Genomic DNA, 27,110 nt, shown 5'->3' on the forward strand with positions numbered 1-27,110 from the left:
CGATATGCTATGCATTGTTTATTTGTTTGTGTTTTTTCTTGACTGTTTCTACTCAATACAACATAAATTTTATGAGAGCAGAGATTTTTGTCTCTTTCATCCTCTGCTACAATTTGGTGCCTAGAACAACATCTGGCACATAGTAGATGCTCAATAAATGCTTTTTGAGTAAAGTAACACAGAAGCTGTATATGTTCTGTTGTTAGAAATTAAGTGCATTTTCTCTAAGCCCAGCGTTGAATGGCTTATTGAAGAATGAAACACACATTTCCAGGCTGGTCTCTGTGGTTTTTATTAGTGTTTCCTGGGACCCATCAAACAAATAAACATATTTTGAAAAATATAATTCTTTCATAAATCAGGAATAGTCTGAATTTAACATAGCTTAAAGGGAAAGATTTCTGATTTTTTTTTAATAGTAGCAATAGAGTTGTTTCCCACAAATTGTCAACCCAGGAGTCAGATGGGAAGAAAAACAAGAATTATGCAGATAGCTACAGAAAGATTAATCCCAATTTAGTTAAACTTGTGAAGGCTTGTACATTTCAGAAGTTCATAAGACATAGTCTCAACAGGAATTTTTTTTTTTATAAATGTTCTATCACTAGTTCCAGAAACTGAATTCCAAGAAGCAACACTGAGGATAATTCAGCTCTGATATTGTGATTGCTGTGATGTTCTTTCATTCATACAGTAAGTATCTGCCCAATACGTAACTACCAAGATCTATTGCATCCTACATAATTAGACAAGCTCCTCACACATATGGGCCCATGCCGTGCACATAGTAGGCACTCAACAAATGTTTGCTTAACTACAGAATAATAATATAATTGCCTTCCTTCTTAACTGTTTTACTTTTTTCTATACTTGATACATTTTAAAAACAACATGCTTGCAAAACTAAAATCTAATATGCATTACTAACTTTATCAAAAGATCCCTCAGTATTTTTCAAAAAGGAAAAAAAATAATAAAAACCAATCCCCAAATACTAAAACTTAGAACTGCTTTACACTTAAATAGCAATTTACATCATATTAACACATTCATAATCTTCATTGGTTAAAACAGGTCAAAGGTTCATTACTGGCTTCTCATACCAGATAAGTCTCTCAGTTCCCAACAAGGCAACAGAATTCTCATCCAACATATATTTACTTGTGGAACCCAACGGCCTGTTTTGGTTTCATTTCAGCGCAAGTGAAGGCAAAATAAAGAGTCTCACAGTAAAATGTTCATAGTAGATAATATGTCCTTGAAGGTTGTGCCGTTGTGCTCTTATTCCATTGAAGAAATGATTCACATCCCAATTATAGATATGGTCTCCCAATCAGAGGAGTCTTTTAGGAGACATTCATTCATTCATTGAACAAATATATGTTGTGTACTTGTTTCATGCTAGGTAACAGGAAAATAATAGTGATTGATAAGACATAGTCCCTGTCCTCAAAGAGCTAACAGTTTAGCAAGGCAGGAACTTTGAGAAAAGACCAATGTGTTCAAAGGAAAACTCATAACCTGGATCTCCCTTCTCAGATGGCACATTCAAGAAACTGTTGCTTATGCCCCTGGGAGCCAGAGCCTTGCTTAAGTCTTACCAAGTTAACTGTCTAGCAGCCTCAGATTATTTGAGCCTGGTAAGGTCTTAGCAATAGATCTGCTGCCTCAGGTTCCCATGAAAACCTAATAAGGGAGAGGCCTTTCAACTCAGGCATAAGGGGGGTTTAAGGATAACATGATTAGTGACCATGTGGACGTTCAGCACAGGTGAGCTTCTCAAGTGAGAGCCATGCATCCCCAAAAGGAAGGAGGGCTTATCCATAGGACTTTGCTCTCCCTTTCAACACTGTGGTGGGAAGTACTCTGTTCCCACCTCAAGCTGGCATAACTCGATTACTTTACGTTCTCCAAGTCACGAGCAGCACGTAGAAAATGCGGCAAACTCAAATCAAGACGATAGAAAGATATGCTGAGAACTTAATACTCCAGCCTTAATCAGGCACCAGGTGCCAAGAAACCTTCACTCTCAACAAACAACCCAATCCACTAATTATCTGTAGAACTGTTGTAGTTGGTACTCTTCATATTCACTTACACCTTAGCAAAGATTGCTCTTGAATGGAAAGGTTGCAGAAAGAGCCAAAGCCAATTTGAAAGAAGTGAGAAACTTACAGGTTTGAGGAAGAGTGAACTCAGAGAAGGATCTAGCCTCCTTAGATGATGAACAGGCAAAGTCAGAGAAGGAACCGCAGTGAGAGCATTGGTAGATACCCCTAATAAAGTCACACAACTCAGACACACACAGACACACAAATATTCATGCATTATACCCATTCAAGTAACTGGATATTTAATTCCTTCTATGTAATGAACAGTCAAATGCTGGGAAGGCCCCATAGTTCTTTGGCCTTGCTTGTAAAGCAACATATGTCTTTTCTGCAGGAATGTCTGAGTTGCATAGTCAAGATCTTTGCTGTTCATTGTTCCTTTTCTCAGCTCTTTCAGCAACTGTTACTTGACAACACCAAGTTAAACCTTTACAGAGGTGACTAAGTCAGGCAGAAATAAAAATGGATTTGGTTACACCTTCGGAAACTTATTCATGGGTCCTCCAAGATCATGACCTAGAATGGTTCTCATTATAATTAGGACAAATTTTTGACTCTTCCTACTTCTAGCCTTGTGAATATATTACAAACACTTTGCAACCTTTGAATATGAATTGCTTACCTCTACCAGGGAAGACACTGTGGTAGGTGCTCTATTAGTTGATGAAGAGCACTCCCTCTTACTGATACATGTCTTCATTTGCATATCATTGCTGGAGAAAGAGAGGTAGAATGGAGGAGCAAGCCAAGGACATGAGAGAGCCCAAAAGAAAAGCTGCAAAAGGGGTAAGAACATTCAAATCCATTTTCAAAGTGTCTACTGATTCCTGTGCTTCCCTGATTGCACGGCTCAATGATAAGTCTCCAGGACCCCCAGAACAATTCCTCTATTGAAGAAGAAGCTTCCAACTCCTTGGTGACAATTGTGCCTGAGCTGAGTTTTCGGTTTATTTTTTTCATCCTTTCTTTCTTTTCTTAAAAACAAAACAAAACAACCCTCTGAGTAAAAAATCTAGGCAATAAACCATTCACTTGGAATCAGTTCAGATGACACAGTAAACAGATAATCCAAAAGACAAAAAATTATGAGAATTAATACCTGCAAAGAGGATTTTCCCTGGAAATTCTTTTCTTGGTGTTTCCTTCTACAATATAATTTTAATTCTGCTTTGTAATTCCAGTGAAAATGTCTTCTATTGTAGTTTCTGCTACATTACTATGTTTACCTTATCTGACATTGGCTCTCATCTGGGATTCTGAAAAGAAGTTCCTCTAGCTATTTCAACTTATTGCCCCTAACATTTAAAACATAAAGATAGGTTGAGGTTGAAGTCTTACTTTTGCTTCACTCTAAGGAACTAAAAGACCTTACATATCTTTTTCTTCTGAGAATAAACCACCATCCTCATATTGACTAGCTAAACTGGTGGTTCTCAATCAAGGGCAGTTTTGCCCCCCAGGGAACATTTGGTGATGTCTGGAGACATTTTGGATTATCACAGCTGCGGGTTTTCTGGTGTCAAGTGGTTAGAGGTCATCAGTGGATGCTGCTGAACATCTTACAATGCACAGGAAAGCCCTCACCACAAAGAACGTTCCAGCCAAACAATGTCAATTGTGCAGATTGAGAAACCTTGGACTATAGGGATACAAGAGCAAACTCTTCAGTCATTTCCACACCACCGTCTCCTTTATCCAACTTATTTTTAAGCACTTGGAGCAAAAAAGAACCAAGCTAGGCTCTCTTTTAAATAGCTAGAAGTAAGCAGAGAGGGCAATTTTTTTAAAGTATTTCACCAACCATCCAAGGGAGAGGAAGGAAGACAGCCCTGGCATCAGATAAACCATTCCTGAATGAGTATAAAGACCCCACCATTATTCTTCTTGCTGATTTAAGTATTCCAAGTCATGTGATTATGCAGAGATTATAGCCAACCTTGAGTTTTGGAAGTCCCCATTCTCCACTCACTGGATCCTAAGGCTCAGGTTAAACTTCCCAGCATCCATCCACTTTGTCCTCACCATCTGAGACCCTGGAATTCAACCCAGCAACCATGTTCACCTCCCTTGACGAAGCCATATGGATGCTTACATGTGGGATGCATCACCTTTTTCTAAATCGTGTCACATACAAAACATTTAATGCCCTCTGATTTTTTTTTCTTTCTCTTAGCAAGAAGCACAAGGCTACAAACCCTGTTACTCTTGCAGTGAAAAAGAATTCACAATAGAGGTGAAAACAAATCACAACCACATACAGGATCATATTTCACAGAAAACTGTGTACGTTTTTTCCCCATATAGGACATACTTCAAAGTAACAAAATAATTTTTTTAATCAATTGTAGTGTTTCTTCTTCCCGCTAGAAGTAGTTTCTTTTTCCCCTCATGGTACATAAATATCAGAGAAAAGTAGTCTTTGAAATATTTACGTCCAGGAGTTCTTTGTTTGTGATTAGTTGGTGTGTGTTTTGGTTTGTGTCCAAAGTATTGGCAGCTTCAGTTTTCATTTTCCCTCCATCCTCGGGCATTCTTCCCAAATTTATATACCAGTCTTCGTCCATCCACACGCTCCAGAATTTCTCTTTTGTAGTAGTATCTGTAACAAAGGAGATCGCATAAGGTGACTGATCAGATGAAGGTTGCTAGGTAAATAATGGGTCGTGCAGTCTTATCGTTTTCAGAGACATGAAACTCCTCACCTCATAGCTCGGCTGAGCTTTTCATAGGTCATGCTGCTGTTGTTCTTCTTTTTACCCCATAGCTGAGCCACTGCCTCTGATTTCAAGAACCTGAAGACACCCTCAGATCGGTCTTCCCATTTTATTAATCCTGGGTTCTTGTCTGGGTTCAAGAGGATGTCGCGGATGAATTCCCATAAGTGAGTCCCTCTCGGGTCTGATGAAAAGCAGAAAGGGAGGTTATTAATGGCCCAAGTCACAGCAAAGGTAGGGCAGAGAGCATTGAGTTGGGTCATCTTCCTCCAAGTAGGAGATACTCATTTCTCCCCTACTTTTCAGGGAAGATGGATCACAGAATTACCAGATGTTGGACATTAAAAAGGTATTTAAGAATAAACTAGCACAGGCCGGGCGCGGTGGCTCACGCCTGTAATCCCAGCACTTTGGGAGGCTGAGACGGGCGGATCACGAGGTCAGGAGATCGAGACCATCCTGGCTAACACTGTGAAACCCAGTTTCTACTAAAAGTACAAAAAATTAGCTGGGCGTGGTGGCGGGCGCCTGTAGTCCCAGGCTCAGTCCTACTCGGTCCTACTTGGGAGGCTGAGGCAGGAGAATGGCATGAACCCAGGAGGCGGAGCTTGCAGTAAGCCAAGATCGCGCCACTGCACTCCAGCCTGTGTGACACAGTGAGACTCCGTCTCAAAAAAAAAAAAAAAAGAATAAACTAGCACAAATTTTATTTTACTATTTTATTTTACAAATCAGGAAACTGAGACACAGAGAATTTAAGTGAGTTGATCAGGGTCACAGCTAACTAGTGACATAGCCAAGACTAAGGAATAGGCCTTCCCTGTCTCCTAAGCCACAGGGAAGTTTCTTCTAGTTATTATTCACAAACTGCTTGGGGTTCATTTCAACCTGTTACTTCCCCAAAGAGCAACTCTCAACCACTTTTATCTAGTACCTCAACCAATTAAATTGCTTTGACCCAGCAACTGTGTTTCAGCCAAATGCAAATCAATAAGGCTCTAGAATGTTTACTCCCAGACTAGATGAGGGTGGTAGGGAAGAGGGTGGTCATGCAGGGACTGGAGGACCCAAATTGAAAATGAAGCCACTACTGCAATAAGATTATCAACCAAATTCAACTTGACTCCCACTGAATTTGTGATGCCCCACCCTCACCCCACCCACTATTTGAGGGGTTGCATTAATTCAATGTTGTGGGATGATGTGGAATAACAGATAAAGACATTCTAATTCCTTATAATTTCTGGATTATACTTTTTTTTTTTTTTTTTTTTTTGAGACAGGGTATCACTCTGTGGCTCAGGCTGGAGTGCAGTGGTGCAATTATAGCTCATTGCAGCCTAGACCTCTCTGGCTCAAGCGATCCTCCTGCCTCAGCCTCCCAAGTAGCTGGGACTACAGGCATGTGCCACCATGCCCAGCTAATTCTTGTATTTTTTGTAGAGATGGGGTCTCACCATGTTTCCCAGGCTGGTCTTGAACTCCTGAGCTCAAGTGATCCACCCACCTCGGTCTCCCAAAGTGCTGGGATTATAGGCCTGGATTATACCATCTTGATTTCTTTCTGTGTTCCACCCACAATTCCATGTCTCTGATATTTCATATATGTTCATAAGATTTTATTACTGGAGGAGATCCAACTCCCAAAGAGCAGTGTTGAATCTTAAGAAAAAACAGTCATTTCTTGGAATGGGAACTCCACAAAGGTAGGAGGTCAACATTTAGCAAAAGAAAGGATGATACATCTCAACTGGTTCTTCTTATCTCGCTCCTCTTCCCACCCTTTTCTTCTGGGAGAGATGGAAATTGCTAACCCCATGCCTGAAGCAGTTCTTAGGCACTGGGTGTCTCAGTTTTAGAGCACATATGACAGAACGAGGAGGAAATATCCAGTGAGGCTCCACTTTGAGAAACAGCTGCAGAGGGGGTTACTTTGCTAGCAAGTGATGCCTCTGTTTTCTCACTCCACCCTGTTTGGGATGAAGACATGAAGGCAGCAGACAGAGGCAATATTTGCTGAAAAACTAGTGGCCTCCAGGTGTGCCCGATGTGATGGGAAGGACAAAAGGCCATCTGAAAGCCAGTCAACTTACTGTGCTTTTTGGTGTGGCACTTGGCAGGGGGGTCTTGCTCCTTTTTCGTATCAGGTGACTCTGCTGAGGAGAAAAATGAGAGCCATTTAACTGACCTATTTTCTATCATTCTCTTTTTACTTCCTGCATCTACTCATTTAAGCAAAATTTACTGAGCACCTACTGCATGCCTGGCACTCTTTGAGTATGTGCTAGTGAACCAGACAAAACAGAGATGATAAATGCTATGGAGAAAAATGATGCAGGGTAAGAAATGGAGATAGATGTATGGACTTGGGAATAATTTGCAATTTGATACAAGGTGGTCATAGGAGACCTCTCTGATTCCACGACCTAAAGAATATGAGGGAGATGGTCATGCAGAGAGCTTGTGCAACAGCCTTCCATGTGTAAGACAGAAGTGCAAAGGCCCTGAGGTTGATGCGTGTTTGGTATATGCATGCTGTAAGAGGCAGAGAGGGAGGAGCTGAGGTTCTGATCATTAATGCCTCATGGGGCTTTTAAGGACATGACTCTGAGAAAGATGGAAGCCATTGAAAGATTTAGATCATTGAAAAATTTGTGGTTTTTTTTTTTACATAATACAAAAATGTAAACATTTATAACAAAGGAAGATGGCTTTTAAGCCAGAGGAGTGCCCTTTTTTGGCATGCAAAGTTACATTTTAATCAGCCTGACAAAAGGGCCATTGAGTGGCCCAAGCTCAGTACAGAGGACCATAGTGGACTATGGAAACACAGATTAGTTTAACAAATGACTCATTATGGCAACCTGTGGGACTATTACCAAAGAGGAGATGATGGAGCCGGACCTGGGAAATAAAGATTCTTCTCAGAAAGACAATTAAATGATCTAGCCGCATGTGTGTGAGTGTGAGTGTGTGTGTGTGTGTGTGTGTGTGTGTATTGGGAGGACTAAAGCAGATCTTATGAAGACTATCACACTCAAAAACCAGCCAATTCTAATACAAAATAGTCCCCAAATACAATCCAATTATTTTAAGAAATTGGGCCAGTAAAACTGATGTCTTCCATGTGCCCTTCCTAACCTAGGGTCCACTGACCCAGTGTGGCCTTCAAGGGCACCTGGACTGACTGAAACCATATGTGAAGGGAGAGGGTTCACAGTACGCATTCAGTTATCAAGAGAGGCCTATTATTCAAAAAAGCTATGAACTGTCAGCCATTAGCTCCTAATTAAATTGGTTAAGAAAAAAAGCTACTGTTTATTGAGCACTTACTATGTACCAGGCACTGTACTATGCACTTTACATGAATCACTTTATTTAATTCACACAATAACTCCATGAGGCAGGTACTAATATGATCCACAGTTTTCAGCTGTGGAGGATCTGAGAAACAGAGGGGTCAAATGACTTGTCTAGAGTCACACAGCTGGAATGTGGTGCCAGGATATGAACACAAACAGTTTGAATCCAGAAGCTTTACTCATAACCACAATTCTATGTCATTTCCAGAAATGGTGACCTACACATAATCTCCCTTTGCACATAACAGATTTCACACAAGCCTTTCCTGCCAAGAATCAGGTTCACTTCTATAATGCTCTTGTTAGTGAAAAAGATAATTTCAATCTGACAATTCTATATTTCCCAACGTTCATGGACCCTTTCACCCATCTTATCACCCAGCTAATCAAGACTCAGTGTTCCCAGCAATTTCTCGAAACGTCACGGCAGGATGGAGAGAGAGATTTAATAAGACCTCAGTAAACGAGAAACCTCTCGTCCTGGTTAAGAATTTCTCTCCTGGCATTGTCACTAGCAGGGCCTGCACCTGACTTGGGTTTCTCTGAAATCCGAGAGGACGAATTCACAGGAAATGCAAAGAGACTTCACTCTCCCTCCCTGTGGGTTGCAGGGTGAGGTTGCAACATCCCATCAGGATGTAACAATATTGCGACAGGTCTGGCATCCACTCCGGTTTCCAAGTGATACATCACTCTGACAGGGCCACGTTGTACTGCAGACAAAGAGTGGCATTTACCCAGCAGGCCACAAGCAAAGCTCGTTTTCAAATGACATCCAGGAGGGATGCAGGGCCATTCTTTCAGAGCCAGGAGTTGAATTCAGAAAAATACAAGAGTCTCAGTATATTGGCCTCAATTATTGCTTCTGGGTTCCTAGTTGATCTAGAATCAGTTACTTTAGAGTTCAGGTTCCTTTGTGAATAAGATGAAAACCTTGGACCCTCTCCTCAGAAAAAATGCACGTATATGCACACATGAAATTTTGTCAACAATTTCAGGGGGCTGTGGCCCATGTAGCAGTCCATGGACTCTAAAATCCCTAGGCCCGATAAACCATGAGGAAATATTCTTTGAGTTGTCAGCCATTTACCCAAGCTAGGCTCCATCCAGTTTAGGAATGTTCTTTTTTTAATCCCCAAATAAAAATCTTTCCATCATCATAAAAGGGAATAAGCAGTCAAAGGCAAAAGAAGAACCTAACTTCTTCCAGCCCCTCTTCCTGTTGCAGTGTGCAGGGATAAGCCACGGAATCACTGGCCTGCCTTACCACTGATATCTTTTGATCTTTAACCTCGCTTTAATATGTGTCCTCCTTCTGCCCTAGAATAAAAGTCAAGACTTTGAAGTTAGCCATGTGGTTAAGTGATTCATTCTTATAAAATAATGGCTTGCCCCGGAGAAGTTGTCCAGCCTGGCTTTCTCTTGCTCGGCTCCCAGGCACTCCAGGCCAACGTCCATCCGGTCCAGGCAGGGACAGCAACAAGCCACAGGTTTGTGATGCCCGTGCGAGAGCATGACTTCAGCTAAGCTGCTTCGCAAGAAGCAAAGATTAGAAGCATTTGCATATGATTCAGCTGTGAGCCATTTCTTTACGGGATATACAAATTTCAGTGTTCTAATAGACCGTGCCACCCTAGCTTTAGGCTCAACAAGTCAGTGGATAAACACATCAAGCCCGAGCTGGCATGACAGGCTGGAGGACTGTCGAGCAGAACAGGACACTGGCAGCGGGCATTTTATGAAATGGGCAGATGACAGAGAAATCAAAACAAAGCCTGTTTCCCCACCTGCGTTTATCACAGAGGGCATCAGTTTACGCTGAGCCTCGCCTTAGCTCAGCTGGTAACTAGCATTCAAACATAGAAAGATATTTCACTGCATTCAATTTCATGGGAACTTGAAATATAAAGACTCAGGCAAATGACCAAGGTTTTCCCTGGGGTTCTGGTTCCATGCAGTAGAGACTATCAACTATTCTGAAAGAAACTGACCCATATAAGGCTGTAATTAACTATCCTACTGAAGGGCTATTACCCCAACTAATACACCAACCCCAGAGACTGCATTGATTCTTTAGGGCCTGGGTGGTTGATCTCATTTTCCAGCCTGGTCTACAATTACAGGATAGGAATGGGGAGCTGCAGCAAACAAGGATCAGAAGGATAAGGAGAGCAGATTCCTGAACTCATCTTAAGAAGGACTATTGAAAAATACAACCGGTGGACTCGGGAGACAGTGAGTTCCTTGCTGCTGCAAATGCGAAAGCAGAAACTGGTCTCTAAGGCCCCTGTTGATTTTGAGATTCTAGAAGGTGTAAGTCAAGATGTAGAAAAGAGGATGGCCCGGCTGTCAGGGCAGCAGAGCTGTAACTATGACGTTTTGGTTTCCTGGGTACCTCAAGACACACTAGCCCCTGAGGCTCAGGAAGTGGTTGGTTCAGCTTTATTCTTAGTTGGAATTTTTTGCCATAAGTCAAAGACCCAACTGGAAGGATGGAAGGATGTGGGAGATGACACTGTAGGAAGTCGCAGAGGAACTCAGAGTGTGACTCGGGAGGTTTCCTCAGCCCTGAACCCCGTGGTCTTGACTGAGTGGTAATGATTGCCACAGAAATTTTACCTCGGTTGGCTCAGTTCCCCCAGAATAGCAAATACACAGCCAAGCCTTGACAGTATTTGATCTATTTCCTAATTTTAACAAATACTTCAAGTGACATATAATGCTAAGGGCTACTAGGGGAAGGAGAAGTCGAGAGCTATGCTGGCCTCAGCTTTTAACCTCAAATCCAGAAGCATTTACACTGGCTCCCAGCCCCATCTCATTTAAGGGGCTTGACCCAAATAAAACCTCAAACTAAAACCTTTCATTATTTCAGTTCTCAAAAGCAAAAACAAAAACAGAAAGAAAAAAAAAAGAAGGAAGGAAGGGTTGCAGACTAATTTCTTTCACAAAGACCCAATTAAATCCCAGTTCTGAAGTTGCTCCAAATTTAATTCCAGGAGAGAGGCACTATCACTTGTGACTGATGTCTAAGTGCCATTTCATAGACCCAAAAAGATCCACAAGTTTGTACCCAGATCACAGGAAACCATAAGATCCTCTTTCAACCAATTCCCACGGTGTACATGCCAATGCACCTATTTGTAGGTGGGGGTGGTAATCTGAAATCCCCTCTCCCAGACTCCTAACATCCCAACCTTCTCACCCAGTGTAACCTTGGTTAAGAAGCATGGATAGCCCCAGTTGCATCCAACCTTAACCAAATGCAGCTAATGTGAACATAACTCATAAAATGCAGGTGCTCTGACTGATTAGAGCACTGATAAGTCATCAGAATTAGACTTAAAAACTGACAAAATAGTGTAACTGTGGGGATTCTGGAAATTTCCAATGGCTGCCCTTTCACCCAGAAACCATCACTACAGGTTCACGGACCTTTGAACTTCACTATGAGGTATTCTTCCTCTAAAGCCAAATGTAGTTTGTTGAAAATTAAATATAGCCTTATTTCCCATAAGTATGCCCAAATACAAATAATTTTATCAGCTATATTGCAAGAGTAAGTTTTCGTTGAAAATAAAGAAAACCCTAAACAACTTTTATTGTCACAACAGAGTGACTAGTTTTACAGGAGACCAACATTTGGCCTAGAGGATCCCTACTGGTCATCTTCAATGTACAAATATTGCCTCAAACACAAACCTCGTCTAATGGTAACTCTATTCCTTCCCTAGCCCTTCAATTAGAAAGACTCCAGCAAGGCAGAAATGTAGATTGCTGGTAATTCCCACCAATTCTCCCTAAGTATTAGGCACACCCAGCCTCAGATGTGATGACAGCTTACCAATAGGAAGGTGACTGGTGGTTGTCATGGAGATCTGAGCCCGGCAGAAAGTTTTGCTGTCCAACAGATCTGTGGCCATGAAAAGATAAAGGACATTTAGAGTCCCCCCACCTCACAAAGAACACTGCAACTCTTAGACAAACAGAATAAGAACGTAAAGGGCCTTAAGTGTCAGGGAGTTAGTTACCTACTGTGCTACCATAGTTGGTGTCATATAAATAGTTCTCATCTTTCCAGGTGTTCATGATGGAAGGGTCTACAAAAAATAGAGAAGGAGAATAGTCAGTGATCATTTTCCCCAGGGAGAAGAGGCTGCGTTTTCTAACTCATTGTTTATCAACAAGGTATGGTGGGGTGAGGAGTGGTCCTCAGAGACAAGGGATACAATTCTGCTTCAGTTGCGTTACTTTATAATAATGTTGTCTAATTTTCCTTTCAGCATCCTTGGGGAAATGGCCTCATCCACGTGTTCCATACCTATTGCATTTTTAGGGAAGTGAGAGAAGTTGCAAGAATGGGAACCTGTCCTAGACCAGTGGTTCCTGGGAATTTTCCTAACCTGGCTTGGCATTGTTTTGCATTCTACTGCATAATCACCACAATATTTTTACCCTGGGGTGTGGTGGGGGGAAGGCCTTGTGAGGGATAAATTTATTTAAATGTATAATAAATAATTAACGAGTATCTTTTTCTATTAATGTCTTCCTTGGAGGGTTAATGATGTTTCTTTCAGGAAGAGTCTAGTCAATCTTATCACAGTTTCTTTGTTGCTGAACTCCAGAGATTTGTCATCCAAGTTGGATGACAGCCCCCTCCCTCTAGGATTTTTCCAATTAGCTTAAAGGATGACATAAAATTCTCAAAACAAAACCAAGGAGAAGGGGTGGAGACTGTTACTAAATCAAACAAACACCTTTTAAGAGTGGAGCCCCATTGCCCCATCGCAGAAAAGAAGTGCTCTTGTACTCTGTCTCTCTCTCTCTTTCTTCTGTGTGCTGCGGTAAGCACATCTCACTTTGACTGACTCTTCAGATTTCAGATTCAAAGGGAACTCCCCTCCACCTACCCCAAATGGAGCTCAACTTCCACACAACCCCCAGATCTGGGCTGGTCTCCAACAGAAGCACTTTGTTTCTTGGCTAGCCAAAAGCTGTAAGATCTCTCACCTTGTCCTCACCAGAAACTTCCTGCTTTCTCCTTACCACAGACCTAGGTTACCCTCAGCTCCCCTCCTTGCTAGGTTCTGAGTTTTAGGGCCGGGGTGTAAGCCACTGACTGAGTTTCATTTTGTTTTTATAGCACAAATGATATAAAACCTGACTTACTGGCTAAGTCCTCCTGTTTACGACATAGGGATTTAGCCGGTATTTTAGCTAATAGCTACATGTTTGGACACCCCAAGCCCAATCTCTTGGGGTTACACCCTCTCTCCTTGTTGGGTCACCTTGTACACCTGTTGTTGTCTCTGAAAACAAACTGAACCAAAGAGGTTTGGGGGTGTTGGCCCCTCTATGAGTGTCTTCTCCCCTCCTCCTAGGGTGGACCTTCTTCTCCACCCTTCCACTCAGCTTTTCTGAACTGGCAACACAAGAATGTCTGGATGGTCAAGAAGGAATTATCAAGTTATTTAGGACCTCTCCAGTATTACCCTGGCTCCTTCGGTGGGGCTCTCTGTCAGGTCAAGCAGGGGAGGGGGTGCCATCCTCCTGACCAAGTCCTGCATCCATCTCCAGGGCAATGCCAGGCCCGTAAAGCACAGAACATCCAGATGGCCCATCCCCTGGCCTCTGAAGAGAAGGGCATGGCTAGCAAAGCCTAATTCGCATGCTTAGCAGCTATTGCTTTTTTCTTTAATAATGAATGGTAGGCCAGCCCACTTATAAAAGGGTAAATAACTGCATGGGCCAATTTTGGCCCCAAGTGACTCACAAATCACCTGCATGTCAAATTCTGTCCTTGGTGACTGGGAAACATCCTCAGAGAGGCCTGTGGCAAGCTTGGTTGGCCCATGTGGCTCACAGGCTCCCTGGCATGAACATGGGGAGTGACCTAGGAGCAAGAGTCGCTGCACAGTTTTATGATGGCTCATAGACTTTGGAGGACCGTCTCCAGGAGACAGATTTAGGACAGGGGAAAGGAAATGAAAATGAATGTAGATGCTATGGAACTGTAGCCTCTGCTCAGAGCCCAGAATTGTGTCCTTCATATAAAAACATATAAAAACACATGGAAGGCAGGAGCTGAGTTGCAGGTACCTTTGTGCATCTCTGCAGAAGCTCCCCAGGGCCCCTAAAAATTTGTTAGCTACAACACCAAGTCAACATCTTCCCCCTTTTGGTGAAACACACTCCCCTCAAGGGAGGAGGGAGAGAAGAGGAGACATTGCCCCTTCCTCTTCTCTTTCCAAACTCGGCCAAGTCCAGTCCCTGACACTTTTCGTAGTGGGGAGGCCCACCTTATATTCTGCATTTCCTTGGCTACTGGCCTGAGGTCTGGATGATGCCACAACCAGGAGTAGGAGGTCGAGAAGTGTGGCTTCCCAGAAGTCTATAAATCGGAAATAGGTGGCAGTCACTGGTCGCAAGGGCAAGAATGAGGTTCATGGTGGGGGTGGCCTATCAGAGACAGCCAGGGAAAAGGCCTCCCTGCATTTCCTGCAAAAACTTGCTCCCACATTCTCTCTTGCCCTCTCCCAACTATCCTCCCCAGAGCTTTGCCTGACTAGATTGGCTCCCTTTGCCCACTACTACTCACCAGTTTGTTCAGTCTTGACTATGACATTGTGTGTGGACTGGAACAGGTCACTACTGCACTGGCCTGTGAAGGACAGATTGGGATAGTCAGAGAGGATGGAGCCAGAACTGGGTGCTTAAATAAGGACAGAACTGGCTTCTTTGCAGAGCTTCTGTCATCCTACTGCCTGGTCATCTATGTTTGTTTATGGGAGGGGGTTTCTCTGTTAGCCTCTACAAACTCAAGCCTGCAGTCTCTGACCCCAGAAAATCAGAAATCTAAGGCACTACATTAGAAGCAATTCTTTGATGTGGTGTAGTAAAGGCATCCAGTATGGTGGAAATAGAACTTCAGAAGCCCTGTTTTTCCACTACTAGCTATGAGGAAGGTGTGTGCCCTTTACCTTTCTGGGTCTCAGTTTCCCCATCTGTAACAAGATAAAACTAGATAAGGTCACTAGATGACTTCTAAGGTTCTTTCCCATACTAAGATATGATATGAAAATGAAAATGTAGGGAAAACCATTTTAACTAGCTTGATTCTTCTTTGATTTAAAATCTAATCAAAGCCATCATGATTACATCCAATCTGTGAGATATGTCTGGACAAAATGCAGTGACTTTTTCCTTATTTATGTCTCAGCACATGTACAAGCAGTGCACGTCACATGTCCTTGTTTGCTTGCAATTCCTCTCCCATTATCATATATAAAAGCATATATATGCATGCTCATATATATATATATATACACACACACACATATGTAAATGCACAAATGAATCTAGTATGCTTTTCTTCCCCAGACAGATTATAAACATCTCAAGAGCAGAAGTCATGCCTTTAACCTCTCTGACATTCAGTCTTCCCACCTGTAAAATGGGCACAATATTTACTTCGTTGTAAAGTTATTAAATGAATTAACTCACTTACAGTGCCTAGTATAAGTAAATACTCAATAAATGTTAGTTAATAGAATGTCTACACAAAGGCAAACAACAAAAGAGTGAGAAATCTGGCTGGACGTTAGGAACTCAGAGGCTACAGCAGCATGCGGTGAGACCAAACAAGCCATGGGAGGTCAGAGAGGGAAGGTCTAAGACGGCCACAGCACCTCCCAGGCCTCCCTGCCTCAGGCCTCAATTAGGGTAAAGCTTTAAAAGAGTGGATTTAATTGGGGGTGGAGGTAAATATTTTTAATTATTCAAGTGTAAGTCTGATCTTTCTGAAGATTCCTGAGGGTTATTTATAGAGCCTTGTTTGGTTTGATTCTAGTCAAAGAAAAATGAGCAGCCACCAATGTGAGGTGGGTGGGAAGCAGGGTGTGGCCAGGGAGTTGAATGACATCATCTAAAATGGCCTCCGCAGCCACAAGCTCTGCTGCAAGGCCCCAGGTTCTCTCAGTGTTGATGGCTGTTGCCAGGGTATGACTCTGGTTCACAGCCCTGGAGCTCATGCTGCCCAACTCCCGGTTACTTGCCCAAACATGGGTTCTACCAAGACATAAATGCCTTTTCCAGTGCGAACAGGCCAACTCCCTGTTCTTAAATATTGCTACTTTTCAGGATGCCCATAGTTCTCAGAAGAGCTAGATTTTTACAGCCACTATCAGGGGAACTTTATGCCAGTGTCAAAACCATTCTGCAAGGTCAGTTGTCCACCCTACTAGGTCTTACATGTCATTATAGGATGTGTTCGTGTGTGAATAATCTACCATTCAAGGACAACATCTGGAGTGGTGGCCCATCCCTGTGCTAGAGGAAGCCTCAGAGAGACATCTGGGACATTAGGGCAACAGAAATTCCAGAAGCCACCACAGAAATATTCCCCATACACATATCTAGACCATATGTTCTAACCCTTTTTTTAAGTTACAGACCTTTTAAGAATCTGCTGAAGTATTGTGAGTCTTTTCCCCTCCCAAAATACAAACATAGTTCTAATTTCATATATCTTCTTACCACCCTTAGGACCCTATCTTAAGAACCTAGGTCTAGAAGGTTGTTTGAGGTTGTTTGTGTGTGTGTGTGTGTGTGTGTGTGTGTGTGTGTGTTTTGTTTGTTTGTTTGTTTGTTTTGTAACCATGATGATCTTTAACAAACAAGTGACTGGATGTTAAACTATTGAACCCTGTTTGCAAAGGAAAGAAGAAGACATTTTCCAAGGGTAGTAAATACTCTATGAATTCCTAGCCAGCTTTTGTCTTCCTGAGAATTATCACCATAAGGAGAGGATTAAATTACACTGGCGTTTATAAGGGATTAGACACACCAGGTACCCTAGGCTTCAATCCTGTCCTCTCATCTTCCTTCCTCTTCCCTGTCTTGGGACATGGTAATTTGGAAGTGAGACCACTCTTTATTGTCCCTGACAAAGAATCCTGTCATCTGCAGAATCTCTGTTCTTCCGGCTGGCTCCTAGCAGGGTAGGGAGAGACACAGAAAGAGAGAGTCACCGTTCCACTTAAGATGCTGCAAGTTGCTGTAGAGAAGCTGCCCCGCCGTCCCTGCCGCTCGGGTGAACTCCTGCAAACTCATGCTGCAGAGGTGCTCGCCGTTGATGTCGAACTCTTGGAAAGGGATACAACTGGCATCCAGCTGGTTGGTGTCCAGGAGGTGCTGGAGCCACTCCCACACCTGGTACTTGGTCCAGTACTGAGGATGAATTTCATGCCACTGGCCTCCAAAAAACCCGCTGGAAACTGCAAAACAGGAGGCAGTCTCGTGAGTGACCCCTGGCTGTTCCTGGCCATAGTATCTGACACAGGGATGCACTATTGGCTGCCAGATATCTCAGAGACACAGCCACAGTCAGTGTATGTGCCAGCATGGTGGATGCAGCAGAAATGCATATTCATGTCCTCCCTAGCATGCTATCTACCCCTGGGCACTGGATGAGAACAAGAGAGCTGAAGTGCTCAGAGCTCATTCCCCCCCTCACCCACAGTAAAATATCATGAGAGCTAGAGCATTGCTATCATTTCAGCAATTTATTAGCTTATTGTTCATACCCAAATAGTTCTGCTCCTCTTTTCTCTCACTCACTCTCTGTCACTTTTTTCTCTCTTATACACACACACACACACACACACCCCAAACTCAGACCATTTTCAACCAAAAATAAGGCCTGAAATTAAGGTTATTTTCTATATAATGCCTTTGCTTTTCCTCAAAGTGGTCCAGATTATTGATCTGCTAACTGGACTGATATCCCACTGCCCCAGCCTAGTCATTATAGCTATCATGATGTCACTTCCCTACTCAGTTACCTTTAGTAGTTCTCATCACCCACTGAAATTAGGTATAAAGCTGCCTAGCGGCCGGGCGCGGTGGCTCAAGCCTGTAATCCCAGCACTTTGGGAGGCCGAGACGGGCGGATCACGAGGTCAGGAGATCGAGACCATCCTGGCTAACACGGTGAAACCCCGTCTCTACTAAAAAATACAAAAAACTAGCCGGGCGAGGTGGCGGGCGCCTGTAGTCCCAGCTACTCGGGAGGCTGAGGCAGGAGAATGGCGGGAACCCGGGAGGCGGAGCTTGCAGTGAGCTGAGATCTGGCCACAGCACTCCAGCCTGGGCGACAGAGCAAGACTCCGTCTCAAAAAAAATAAAAATAAAAAAAAAATAAAAAGCTGCCTAGCTAGGCATTGAGGCTCTTCACTAACTCTTGTCTTTTTTCTGTGCTGTTCTTTCAGTTCAGCTTGTGTTCTACCTCTCACTCCTGTTGAATTCCTACCCATCTTTCAAACTCTGACCACCCCTTAAAGTCATCACCAATCCCCCCAAATTGCCTCAAGGGCTCACTGTCCTCTTACTCTTCAGGAGACATGCTTGGTATTTCTCCTAATGGCTTTGTCATGTTCTGCTTTTCTCTACAAGTCTCTAAGTGCCGTCTTATTCTCCTTTGTAAATTGTATACTTGAGGTCACAGACTGGTTTACTCCTCTTTGTATCACCTATAAAAATGACCTCAGAGACCTTGCCATAGTAGATGCTCACCATATATTTATTTAATGGAATATGTTTTTGAAGAAGAAATAAGGTAGACATCTGAGGAGCTGGGAGGTGCATTTACAAGATGGTGCATTCAGATACTGATGAAGAAGTGCAGTTCATTCACCTGGATAAATATTGCTGAGCCTAATATGTGCTAGCCATCTAAATATGTGACTCATGCTCACTTTTAAAAAAACATTCCATAGCCCGCCCGAAGTTTTGGGGCAATGGAAAAGACAGAGCCAGCATCTGAGGGCATGGAACAGGGTTGAGAGAGCTTACAGTTCCCTTGAGAATAGACGTCGGCAAGGAGCTCTCTTTCAGGAAAAGTGAGTGAGAGGGGCAAGAGGCAAAGACTATTGCATCCCACCAAGCTGAAGCAAGGGAAATCCAACTGAACATGACACATGGATATTCCAGCAAACTCGAGGGTGGACCAGTAGAAGAAAATGTAGTGCAAGAAAACTGTCTCTAACTTTTTCTTCAAGGTCACACCAGATCAGTTCTTCTCAAAATTTAGTATGATCGTGAATCACCAGGGAATATTGTTCAAATGCAGATTCTGATTCAACAGGTCCGGGGAGAGGCCTGAGTTCCTGCATTCCTAGCAAGCTTCCACGTGATGCTGATGTTGCTGGTCTATTGAATTACAAGGAGCTAAAGGCCTTAGAAAGGTTTGACTCCCAGAACGCCCATGGTCCAGCCCACAACACCCTCAGAGGAGAGACTGAAGGGGAAATGTTTCTGACCCAATCCCTCTTCTTCCTCATTCATTCAGAATCCATCCATGGCTTCCAGACCTCAGAAGCACTAAGAGCAGGAGGTCAGGTTTATCTAGTGCACAAAGGTGACCGCCATTAGCAATACCCACCACTCACAGTATGCACTTAGCTCCTCGTACCTCATGGCCAAACAAAAGCAGCCCCAGTCCTCAACGTGGGCTCTAAAGAGGAAGCCAATAGTCAGGGGTTGGGGGAGGAATGGAACAATCTAACCCAAAAATCTAATTATATGGAAATAGTCCCAGATACACAGACCTTGGGCTGGATCTTTCTATTTCCCCCAATTTTTGGTGCCTCACAAATAAAGCTGTTTAAGGATGGAAAATATATTTTTGTGGCTCCCCAAGTCTTTCATCTTTCTTTTTCTAAAATAATTCTGATGCTATGACAGTACAGCTCCGGTTTTGGCAACAAGAGGCACCAACTTTTAATAACCTAACAGCACATCTAGAATAATCTCATCTGCAAACTTAATATGGTCTAGATTAAAAGATAGTCCCTGCTAGTGTATCTTGTTCAAACTTGGGAAAATCAGGGATTTTTGTCTGAAATTAACTGGGCAGATTCCACATTAGACAGAGAACCCACCAAATTCCTGAAGTTTCAGGAGAAACAATAAAAATTCCTATGAGTTCACATCCTCTCTGCCATTCAACTGATCTCCTTCTCCTCTTCAGTCTTGATCAAGGCTGAGCTTTCTTTGAGATCTCTGGAATTTAAGAAATAAAAGTGGCACCCCATTTCTACTTCCTGCTGAACACATTTCCCCAACTTTCTTCAGAGCAAGCAGGAGAAATGCTACCTTCATTGAGGGGCCAGGGTCCGGGGAATGCCAAAGACCTCCAGTTTTATTTAGAATCCACTTTCTGGGTCCTCATAGGGTATCTGAGGCTCACAACAGAAAATGCAACTGCCCAGAAAGTGCAGCAGTTTGTGGGGGGGCAGGTGACTGAGTAAGGGAAGCTTACCTGCTCACCCTTTCAACCATGTTTGACTAGGATTCCAAATTAAAAGAGGTGGAGCTCCACATGGATCAGCACTCCCTACAGAATAACTCTCCCATTATCCTCCCACTCCTGCTTCCTCCCAAGTTCTGGTCACCAACAAACCATCTCCATATTTCAAAGCAAACTCAAACAGCAGAGCCTCTGGCAGGGAGATTAGCAGTGGGTGTGGATCAAGAAGAGGCCCAGAGCTTCCTAAACTCACTGTTGTTGGATGCACAGCTGAATGCCTAAGCTGGACGGCTTCACAATGGGGTGTGGGGTTCCTGATTCAGCAACAACTTGATTCAGGGATTCAACTTGATTTAGGGATTCAGCTTCATTCAGGAAGCCACAGGCTTGATCATCAAACCCCCTGTACGCCCCACCACCAGGTCCCCTCTTCTTCTAATAGACGTGTTCTAGATTAAAGCACTAGGGAGAACACCTGTTCTCCTTACAAATCTCCTCTCCCCTTTCAAAGAGAGGCCACTGGAAGATGAAAAATAAAGACTAAACTGCTATAACCCTCTCCTTCCTAACCTCTATGCACACACACATACACATGCACACAGACACCCTTTTTCTCCTAGCCTATCTTGGTATCCCAGCAAAACACTATTAAAAGCTTCAACAGGGAGTCTTTCCTTTAGGCATCTCTTCTACCCGCCTCACTGCCAGGCTGTCAATCTGGAACCTTTAATTTTGGGAGGAGGCAACAGAATATCTCAAATGAGCTTTTGTCTGGAACCCTGGGGGCCGGTAGGGAACTCCGAAATTGAGTTTTCTCCATTCCTTCTTGTCCCACATCTTCTGCTGAAAAGCCTATATTTTTCAAACATTAGGCTGGGAGAAGAAGTAAAGCAAAGAGTCCCCACAGCACAGCAGTGACACCAACACCCACGGGCCCCCTTACCATTGCACGTGGAGTAGCTGTCTGTCCAGGCTGGCGGCTGGTGAAGGAGGTTGTTGCCGGGGTTGAGATTCATTACACCGCCTCCTTCCAGAATCATGATCTGTTAGGGGATCAAACAGCCTGTTCAGTCATTGCCTCTTGGACAAATGTCATTTGAAAGTGCAGATCACAGAGTAAATTTAGGAAGAAAACAAAGAGAATTTGTCCTTCCACCCATTGCCTGCCACCCATTGCCAAAGCCTTTTTTGTAAAAGCAAAACTCACAGCAATTAAAAATTTCCAGGTTCAATTTTCATATGCATGAGGCAAGTTTTTACAGCCACCCATTCATAAATGAATAATCTCTGATCAGGAATGAAGCGGGAGGAAAATGCAATACCTGCTCCCAGGGCGAGGCTGGCTGGCATCCAAGTGGTTTTTTTTTTTTTACAAAAGTGAAAATGCCAAAGAGATTTTATATAAAGTATTTAAAGTGCAATTTCAATCAATGAAAATCCAAGCCGGTGGCAGCACAGCCCCAGCACCTGTGTGGGAGCTCGGACGGCAATTGCACCTGCACACCCAGTAACAAGTTTTCTCAATGTGGGTGTCTGCCACAGGCTGGGCTGGTCATCAGACGGCCTCAGTCATATTTTAATAGAGCTCTTCAAGTATCTGGCTTTGCAATAATATCAGGAATCAGTTGGTTTCTCTGACAGACACTGCCCATTTCTGATAAAGAAAAAAAATTTTCCTTTCTGGTAACAATTATAACCATTTTTTTTCTCTCCTGTTAGAGACCTGGAGAATTTAGTGGGTTTCCAAGCTGACCTAAGTAAAAGTGGCTTCCTCAGTCTGTGGGATCATTTTCTCAGTAAAGGACTTGGGAGAAGAGATTTCTTCTGTGGGCCTGTTTGGGTTTATTTTATAGCAATGTAAACATTTTACACTTCAGAAATACTGTCTTCAATTCTCTGGTATTTATAATGTCCCTACTCCCAAGCGGGGCACCCTCCACCTTTCAGACCACAGCCCCAACTGTGTGTTCAGTCATTTAAATGAAGAGCAGCCTGTTTCCAGATCACTATTGGGCAATATCCAGAGGCTGTAAAAGTCACTTGCTCTTTATAAAAATGTTGGGGTAGGGAGAGGAATTCAGCTTTATAGCAGCAATTCATGGAAAATTTTCTGCCTGTTTTGGGGAAATTTTGCATCCTAGGGTATTATCAATGTCCACAGGAGTAAAATTGCCACTCCAGAGGATTTTCAGCCCTTGGCATTCCGTCCCCTAATTTAGCTACCGCTCCTCTGGTTCTGTGTAGGGCCTGTCGGCGGGGAGGGGGGGTCTGCAGAAGGCATACGAATATATTCATGTATTCATTTATTCGACAAGTATTTATCAGCCTAGTAATAGGCTGGGCACTATTCTAGGTGCTGGGGAGACAGCGGTAATTAAAGGCTGAACTAGGCTGCACACAAACATGTATGATGATTATTAGCATCATCATCACTGTTGTTTGGTAAATAATTAGGACTGAAGTCTAAGTAGAAGGTGGAGAAGGAAAGACAGGGTAGGGATGGTGGACATTATAACAGCAAAGAGCCACTGGGTGGGAAGGCAAAAGAGCTGGATTCTATGTCCTGGCACCATGTATTGGAGCTTTGAAGCCAGAAGAGCTGGGGTCAATTCCAGGTCTTCCCACTTACTAGGTTAGTACTCACCCAGACATGTTACCTAACCTCTCAGAACCCCAGTGTTCTCATATGCAAAATGCAGCTAATCATACCTCGTCTGTACATTGGTTGGAGATTAAATGAGTTTCTGTACCTCGAGCACCTGGCACAAAGTAGGGCACGAATACATGTCAGGTGCTATGATGAGAAGCGTCACTAGCTCTGTGGATAGGCTGAACCAGAAATGACGCTGGGCCTCAGTTTCCCCACTTGAAAATTTAAAGATGGTGACTATACTGATTCGTAAGTTCCCTTTCTGAAAACCTCTTTGATTCTTACCCTCAGAGAAAGAAAACAAACTCATATCAAACCTTCTTTTCTTTTTCACAATAACTGGGCATTTTCCCATCCAGCTTTGTAGAGCAATTGCCCTAAAGCTAAGAAATCAGATTGGGAACTTCAAGGCGAAAGAAAGTCTCTAAGTCCCCAGACCGGGTGGCTGGGGGAAGGAGGGGGGCCCAGGGCCCAGTCTCTTGTTTGCTCAAGGCTGGGCTTGTTCCTTGCTAGCATTTGCTCAACCACAAGCAGTGGAAAGGTTACTGTTTAACCCTGAAAGGGCTGAAGCTCAGAGCCCAGCCCATTTGCAAGGAGGGATTGGCCTTCCAGGCTCAGGGAGGACAGGCAGGGGAGGGCTTCTCTAAAATTCTTTCACAAGGATTTACCTGCGGGGTTGTTTCAAAGTGGTCATTTCAGTGGCAGCACCTGCCTGGGCCAACTATGCTTCCTGACAAACAGAAAGCAGGGTGGCGTGGAGGCTGAGCACGCAGGCTTTGGAGCTGGAGAGATGCAGACTCAGATTCCAGTTCCCCTGCTTCCCGTGGGTGACCCTGAGCCAGTGCCAAGTCTGTCTAGCCAAATACATTCTGTTCCTCACTTTCTGTACCTGATAAATGGGAACAATACCAAACTCAAAGGGCTGTAAGAATCAAATGAGGTCATACACATAGAGAGCTCGGCAAGTAGTGAAAAAAAAAAAAGAATTTAATAAATGTTGCAGAACAATATGGGCCAGTTCTCCACCTGTGGCCAAATGCCCACAAGCCCCTCTCCTCAGGGCCGACGTCATTTTCCATCCTGACCTTCTGGAAGCATCCAGAACTTCTCCCGACCCGCAGAGATACCTTTAAGACTATGGGATGGCAGCTGCCCCATCGCTATCCTCCCACAAAAAGATGGCCTGTGCACAGCCCTGCTCCCTGCTGGCACTCCCTTTCCAAGGAAAAGCAGCCAGCATGGTGAGGGGCCCTTTTTTACAGGGCACATTAAGTGGTTTCCACTCATAAAAGAGTTTGTGTGGCTTAACCCTTAGTGAGTCAGAGTTCACTTGAGCTCACCTGGGCTTGTAAGCAAAGAAGGTCAGAATCTCCGACCAGGCAGGGAGCTGCAAGGAAAGATGTTCTCAGGGTGGGCACATGAGGTCCATGGCCAGTGTAGCTGAAGGCCTTTGGCCAAGTCCTACCCTCCTCTGAGGCACAGTTCTTCAGGTGTAGAGTGAAGACACTTGCCCCCAACGGCCTCACAGGACTGTTGAGATGGAATGAGATCATGGATAACAAATGTGACTTGAGAGTTGTGAAAAAGCCTTGTTATAACCAACTGACCCACACCCCCATATGCTAATGTAGATTTTCTATGGTATATAGTAATTGCTTTCTGGGGTATACAAAGCAATCCTTTTAATTAGAAAGTAGGGGAATTATTGAATGCTCTTATTTCAGCTCCCTACTTTACCTTCAGCATAGCTTTCATTATTTCTTGAAAAAAAAATACCATCAAATGTGTGGAAGTAGAGATTTCGGAATCTGAGAATCCTGGGTTAGACTCTAGGTCCCATCTTTCAGCCATGTGACCTTGAGCACATTAACCTTTCTGAGCCTCCATTTCTCACACTGGTTTAGAAATGGGAGAGCTGGAGGGGATTGTGGGAGAGTATTCGTGTCTCCTGAGCCTAAAGGCTGTTTTGAAAGATAAATAATTATAGTGGGTCTAAAGGTGTCTTGTCTAGCCCCTGGCAAACATATTCCCTGTCAAAATCAGTTTCCTTTCCCCTCTTTAAACATTAATTCTCAAGGTGTTCCTCTAACACATTTTATTTCTTCCAGGATTGAATCCCCAGTTCAGAGCCTAAGTGAGAATGACTCTATCCTGGGAATCAAAAGGAAGCTGGGAAAAGAACTTGCTTCTCCCCATCTTCTGCTGGAGGCAGGACCCTCGGATTGGGAGGCAGAGGAGGAATCCTCAGTCGCCCTAGGTTGTGGTTAAAAGCAGAGTTTCTCAACCTCTCCACCACTGAAATGTGGACAGTCCTTTCTGTGGGGGCTGGCCCGTGTATTGTAGGATGTTTAGCAGCACCCCTGGCCCCTACCCTCTAGATGCCAGCAGCACCCCCTCCACACACACCATGTCCCCGAGGCAAAAACCACCCCCAGTGGAGAATACTGGTTAAAAGCTTGTGGAGGCAAACAGCTCAGGCTTTGCTCTTACTGATGTGACAAACTTGGGCTGTCCTTTAGCCTTCCTGGACTTCCATTTCCTCTCCTGGGGAATAGGCATAGACTTGCTGGAGGGTTAAATGAGACAAGGCACCTCAAAGGCCACAGCAGAGTGCCTGGTACCTATAGAGTAATTGCCTGATCTATGAAGGTTTAAGAGAATACACTGGGTATCAGAGCCACCTTTGTCTGTTCCCAGGTGGTATATATTCTGGAGAGGTAGTATAAATTATTACCTGGGCTATTAAAAACTGCACACACGCAAAGAAAAACTATACCTTTTATTTCAAACTCAAAGAGTGGAGTGTGACCAGGTACGGTGGCTCACGCCTGTAATCCCAGCCCTTTGGGAGGCCGAGGCAGGCGGATCACTTGAGGTCAGGAGTTCGAGACCAGCCTGGCCAACATGGTGAAGCCCTGTCTCTACTAAAAATACAAAAATTAGCTGGGTGTGGTGGTGCATGCCTGTAATCCCAGCTACTTGGAGGGCTGAGCCAGGAGAATCGCTTGAACCCAGGAGGCAGAGGTTGCAGTGAGCCGAGATCATGCCCCTGTACTCCAGCCTGGGCAACAGAGCAAGACTCTGTCTCTAAAGAAAAAAAAAAAAAGAGTGAAATGAAATGTAGATTATCCCGAGATTTTTTTTCATATATATTCCCCTATCCTTTTTTATAGGTAGGAACAATTGGAGGGAACTGTGTTTGATTTTGAGTCACTACTGATTGTCCAGAGGTTGACATTTGTCCCAAACTTCACCTCTTTGTGTAAGACCCACAGTTGTAGGGCAGAACTGTACTCTTTATTTGAAGAGAAGAGCTACCCGATAGACTGAAGAACTGGCGAGTACATCATGCCAGGCTTCTTGCCAGGACATATTTAACCTTAGGCAGCAAGTCCCCTACAACGTGCCGTCAGCTCCCCTAACATTATGGGCCACTGGGGTTTGGCCAATCTGAAATTCTTTTTCCAGCAAGAAAGCACTGTTCTGTGCTGAATGACCACAGCCTGAGACATGGCAGGAGATAGGCCAGCCTCCGCCTCTCACTTCTTTTAAGGGCAGTTTCAGGTAAACAAACTCCCACAGTGCCCTGAGTTGCTAAGGACTTGGACTACTTCTGCACCAGTCACACACAGAGACACATCCCAGCCCCCTGTGCCTTCTTCTCCTGGCTTGCTTTGTCGAGGGCTTGCTTCCAGAAAAGCACCACCCTGACCACCATGCACAGCCTTGACCAATGAAGGGGAGCAGGGAGAGCATTTGGTCTAACCTGAAAGTTTAAGAGTCTCCCATTTTGGCTGCTGGTCAGTAGCAAATATGGGCATAGCAGAAAAGCAGCCTAGTGGTGCCGCATGTCTTGAGGGAAACTCTTAAGCGAATAAGGGCTCATGATTCAAACGGCCAGGGTTGAAATCTTGGTACTATGGCTTGGTGGGCTATGTTGACCTTGGAGAATTTCTATCCTCTCTA

The 27,110-nt window shown here is 43.8% G+C and overlaps 1 protein-coding gene across 5 annotated transcripts in view; it reads right to left on the reverse strand.

Moving 5' to 3' along the window:
• Nucleotides 1-267: 267 nt before the first annotated feature.
• The window catches only part of EHF (ETS homologous factor), a 42,257-nt gene continuing 15,414 nt past the window's right edge, over nt 268-27,110 (reverse strand). For 4 of the 5 annotated variants that reach the window (XM_025357437.1, XM_025357438.1, XM_025357436.1 and 1 more), the window contains exons 2-9: nt 21,438-21,537; nt 17,217-17,462; nt 14,786-14,848; nt 12,219-12,287; nt 12,032-12,100; nt 6,919-6,981; nt 4,814-5,009; nt 268-4,710 (exon numbers count right to left, since the gene is read on the reverse strand). In XM_025357437.1, coding sequence (XP_025213222.1) covers nt 4,611-4,710; nt 4,814-5,009; nt 6,919-6,981; nt 12,032-12,100; nt 12,219-12,287; nt 14,786-14,848; nt 17,217-17,462; nt 21,438-21,534 — 903 coding nt within the window. In that variant the 5' untranslated portion in view covers nt 21,535-21,537 and the 3' untranslated portion in view covers nt 268-4,610. The remainder of the gene's footprint in view (nt 4,711-4,813; nt 5,010-6,918; nt 6,982-12,031; nt 12,101-12,218; nt 12,288-14,785; nt 14,849-17,216; nt 17,463-21,437; nt 21,538-27,110) is intronic. The other variant, XM_025357439.1, reaches the window with a different exon arrangement.

The sequence above is a fragment of the Theropithecus gelada genome, chromosome 14, assembly GCF_003255815.1.
Source record: "Theropithecus gelada isolate Dixy chromosome 14, Tgel_1.0, whole genome shotgun sequence".
NCBI classification, from domain to species: domain Eukaryota; kingdom Metazoa; phylum Chordata; class Mammalia; order Primates; family Cercopithecidae; genus Theropithecus; species Theropithecus gelada.